At 54.3% G+C, this 4,639-nt stretch overlaps 1 protein-coding gene across 1 annotated transcript in view; it reads left to right on the forward strand.

Moving 5' to 3' along the window:
* The window catches only part of ZNF653 (zinc finger protein 653), a 16,003-nt gene that overhangs the window by 290 nt on the left and 11,074 nt on the right, over window positions 1-4,639 (forward strand). The window contains 1 exon segment of the mRNA XM_025040060.1: window positions 1-120. This exon segment is cut by the window's left edge and continues 100 nt beyond it. Within this exon segment, the coding sequence (XP_024895828.1) occupies window positions 1-120 (120 nt within the window).

Raw genomic sequence — 4,639 nt, forward strand, 5'->3', positions numbered from 1 at the left:
GTGGACCTGGGAGGCGCACGGGCCCTGGGTGGACCTGCGGCGCCGCAGCGGCTGGAGCGACGCCAAGCTCGCCGCCTACCTCATTTCGCTGGAGCGCGGCCAGCGGAGCGGTCGCCACGGGTGAGGGGGCCCGGCCCGAGGGAGGGAGGGAGCGAGGGAGGAGACGCCCCCGTCCCCCGCTGAGCCTGGTTCCGCCCTCTCCGCTTAGGCTCCGCCCCTGGCACCTCTGAGCCCCGCCCAGCGGCCTGTGTGTCCGACTGTCGGTCCTGGGACGCGCCTGGTTCGCGGCCCCGCCTCCCGACAATCCGAACGCCCAATCCAAGGATGCGCCCGGCCTCGACCCGCCTCCTGGGCTTTTGGCCCCGCCCGCTCGATCTCTGGCTGCCCAATCCTGCTACGGGCCCCACCTGCAAGCTTTCTAACTCCCTGGAGGCGCGGCCCTGCCTTTTGAGGCCTCGGTGGCCGGAGGTCCTCGCTGGCCCCTGAGATCTCACAGGCCTCATCCCCTAAAACCCTCACAATGTAGCCTGGGACTAAGATTGCACAGCCTGGGCCATCCAGCCCTGCCTCATGAGTTTCCAGTGCCCCAGCTTGGACTGTGTGTGGCCCTATTCCCACAACCTTAGACCCCCACGTACGCTGAGGACCCCTCACAATCCAAGTCGCATTCCGCTGAACCTCTTGGCTCCTCAACCCAAGGAGACTCAGGTGAAGAGGAAGCCCTAAGTTAGCTGCACAGGTGGATGGCAGAGACCTTTGCAGAATCTCAATCTTGAGAGAGAGCAGCGTTGGTGGAATTTTTCGCTTCTGGCCACATAGGTTGATGTGATGATTAAATGAGTTAAAATACAGCAAAGAGCTTAGAAAAGTACTGGCACATAGTGAGCACTCTGGGTATTAGCTTGTTAGAATGATGGTCGTTCATCACGAACAGTGCTGCGAAACTTGTTCTGCCCTGATTTTATTTGCACATGTTCGCATGTTTCTCTGGGGGAAGATTCCGAGGGTCAAGACTCAACCAGATCCTGAACCCACTCTTCACGGTGGCAGGCTGGTTTATATGCTGAAAAGCAGGGCAGGAAATGCTGGGTGCTTAAAGCACCCCAACCAGTATCCCGCTATTGGAGTTTCTGATTCAGCTAATCCGAGTAGAGTTGCAGACCCTGTACTTCTTTCTGCAGAGCTTCCAGGGAGACTTGATGTGCAGCTGGAGAACCAATAGCCAGAGGGAGCCCCTGGAGGTCCCTAAGCTGAAGGTGGTATTTGCAGAAGCTTGGTTTGCTTGAGATGGAGCCTGCAGGACTGGGGCGTGGACTCTGAGACAACCCAGACAGTGTGTGGCACAAACCTGGTCCTAGGGCCCATGAGTAGCCGGGAAAATACACTGACCAGGGTGAGGGGTATCCGGTGGGGAATAGGCATGACCAGGGGTAGGGAGTTAATTATTTCAATGCTCGACTGTTTATAACCTGTCTTGTACCTAGAAGGATTTCAGTTCAAGGACTGTAAAACATGGACAAGCAGGTAGAAGTAAAAATTAGGGTGAAAAGAGAAAAGAAAACGAGGGACAGAGTGGGGCCAGGATCATTACTTTTGGGTTGAGGCATAAGCCACAGGAGACATGACAAGGCAGTTTTGTGGCATGGTGAGGTAAAAACCTGACCAGAGGGGTTCAAGAGACATAATTGGAATGGCAAATGGGCCATGAATTTGCCTTAGAGATTTCTAGCAGCCAGTGGGAAAAGGGAAACAATGGTCAGTAGCGGAATTTCTGGTGTTTCTTCATTCATTTGTTTAAGGAATATTTATTGAGCACCAACTACGTGCCAGGCACGTGTATAGGTGCTGAGGGTACAGCAGTGAACAAAACAAAGCTCACTGACTCATGGAGCTGACATTTTAAAGGGCAGAGGGCAGAGGCTTGTCTAGTATGGGTTCAAGGAGGTTCACTCCATTCTCTCTAGCTTCGTGTGTTTGTGTTTGTCTTTTCACAACTTAAACCCTTACCAAGAAAATCAAAAGCATCATTCTGACTCCTATGTTGACATTGAGAGGGGAGGGAAGGAAGTGGGAAACCAGGAAGGAGGTGACTGCACTGGTCCAGGTGAACTATGATGGGGCTGAACCCAGGCCGGGCCATGGGGAAGTAGAGAGAAATGGTTGAAGTTGAGGCCAGCAGAGTTCGCTGATGGGAGTGGATATGAGAAATGCCCCAGATTTGGGCTTGAGCAACTGGAAAGTTGCAGTTGCTGTTAACTGAGAAGGGCCAGATTGGGGGACAAAACGACAGTTACATATGAGAGTCCTACGTGGGGTGTCAAGCTTGGGGTGGTGGTGTGGTGCAGAGAGGGCCAGGCAGGCACTCTGAGTGTGGGAGTCACCAGAGTGATGATGGTATGGTGATGGAGCTTGCCAAGGGGACGTGCGTGGACGGAGCACACAGGTCTGAGCCCAGTGCCATTGTCCCATGCTTCGAGAAGTTGGGGAGATGAGGGAGAAGCAGTAGCCTAGGAGGCAGGTGGAGGACCAGGCGGGGCAGTGTCCTAGCCCCAGCGAAGGATCCACGGGTCGGATGCTGCTGGGCTGAGTGAGGCAGCCGTTGCTAGTGACCGTAACTGGGCAGTTTGTTACATGGTAGAGAAAACCGCTGACCAAAAGAGCTCAAGGAGGATGAAGGTGCAGACATGGAGACCATGAGTTCTATGGAGACAACTCAGGCAAAGAGTGGCAAGTTGTCAGGGAAGGGGCTCAAGGTCATTTTAATCCAATGTGTTAGAAATATCAGCGTGTTTGGATGCTGGTGGGAATATCAAGTCAAGGGTGAGAGTGAAGGGCAGAAGAGAGCGAAAGACAGTTGCTAGTCACCATTTGGGGCTGGCCACTGAGAAGAAAGCACAGTCAGGCCCTGGAGAAGCCCCAGCAACTGTTGTCCTCAAATGCAGGTGCCCACTGCAGAGAGTTGCAGAGGTGGTAGGACCTGGAGAAGCGGGCAGTGCGGGGAGGCCGTTTGGGTTGAAGAAAGTGCTGCTTTAGGATCAGAAGGTGACCTGACCTCGTTTAATCCCCAGAGCAGCTCTGTGTGAGAGGCACTGATGTTATCCCCACTTCACAGATGAGGAAACTGAGGCTCAGAGGGGATGAGACCTGCTTGAGGTCACAGCCAGTCAATAGCAGAGATCAGACTTGAACTGGGATCTGACTGACACCAAGCTTGTCCCCAGCACAATATGTTCCCAGCACTGGCCATGAGATGGTCGAGGTGACCATGGGTGTTTGGACATGGGTTTGGGGTAAGGTCTAGGCAGCCTGGCTACTTGGAGGGGTTAGAGGCTCCTGGGATGGGTCAAGGCGGAGGCGGTTCATCAGGCAGAGTTTAGAGCCTGGGGCAGGAAGGACAAAGGAGGAGCTGTCCTTTGGCTTTTTAGGGACCTGCACCCTGAGGAGCTGTCCTGGGACCAGACAGCTGTGGGGGCTGAGAATTGTTATGAGGCTGGACAGAGGACAGAGGTGTTGGGGGTGGAGCTGTGGTACGACCCTGGACTGGTTGTCAGGATATTTGTGGCGAGAGTATGGCCCCAGCGACAGCAAGGAAGTCATCGTTCCAGGGCCTGGCTGTGGGATAACATTAATAATCATAACGATTATTGGCACCATTTGCTGAGTGATTACTAATTGCCATAGGTGCCTCATGCTCTTTACTATGAACATAACCTCATGCCAACCTCATGAGGAAGATACTGTTAGATCCTATGCTACAGATGGAGAAACTGAGGCACAGGGAGGCAAAGTCACTCACCCAGGGTCACGGAGCCTGCTGCTGCAGCGTAGAAGAGGAAGAATAAGGAAGCAGAGGAGGCTCCTAGCAAGTCCAGGGGAGATGGATCCAAAGAATCTGCCCTCAGTTTATGTAGAGCTAGTGCCAGGCCACAGCCAGATGGCCTGAGTGGGATGAGGAAACTGCCTGGCAGATGGCCAGTTGATGGCCATCCTGCTGTAGGAGGCCATAGGGGCCTGGCCCTGCCCTAGGCCCCCTGAGGCTCTGGCTCACTGGGGCATGCAGTCAGGGTAGCCAGGGTGGGGAAGGCCCCAGAGGCAGGTGTTTGACGAGGCCTGAACTGGCTGCAAGAGCAGGACTGCTGGAGGGGACAGCACCTTGGGCTGGGGCCCATATAGAGCAGGCAGTTAGGGTCAGGGAGCAATGCCAGCCCTTTAGGCAGTGACAGTCTCCCTTGGCTCTCGGCCAGCATGGGAGGCAGGCATTGCAGGACCCTAGATGGGGCAGCCCAGGTTCTACGGCTCTGTAACAAAGATCACAAACTTAGTGATCACACAGATTTCTTATCTCACTGTGGATCAGGAGTCTGGCACATTTTAGTTGAGTCTTCAGCTCAGGATCTCACAAGGCTGAAATCAAGGTATCGACCAGCTGTGTCTTCATCTAGAGGCTCAACTGAGAAAGATCTGCTTGCAGACTCCCTCAGAGCGTTGGCAGAATTCATGTGTTCATGATTGTAGGACTGAGGTTCTGGCAGTCTAGCTGGCTGTTGGCAGGACTGCTCTCAGCTCCCAGAGACAGTCAGTTCTCAGGTCCTTGCCACAGGCCCCCTCACATTCTCAGCTTCTAGTCTCTAACTTCAGC

The sequence above is a fragment of the Pteropus alecto genome, unplaced genomic scaffold (assembly GCF_000325575.1).
Source record: "Pteropus alecto unplaced genomic scaffold, ASM32557v1 scaffold761, whole genome shotgun sequence".
Taxonomy (NCBI): Eukaryota; Metazoa; Chordata; class Mammalia; order Chiroptera; family Pteropodidae; genus Pteropus; species Pteropus alecto.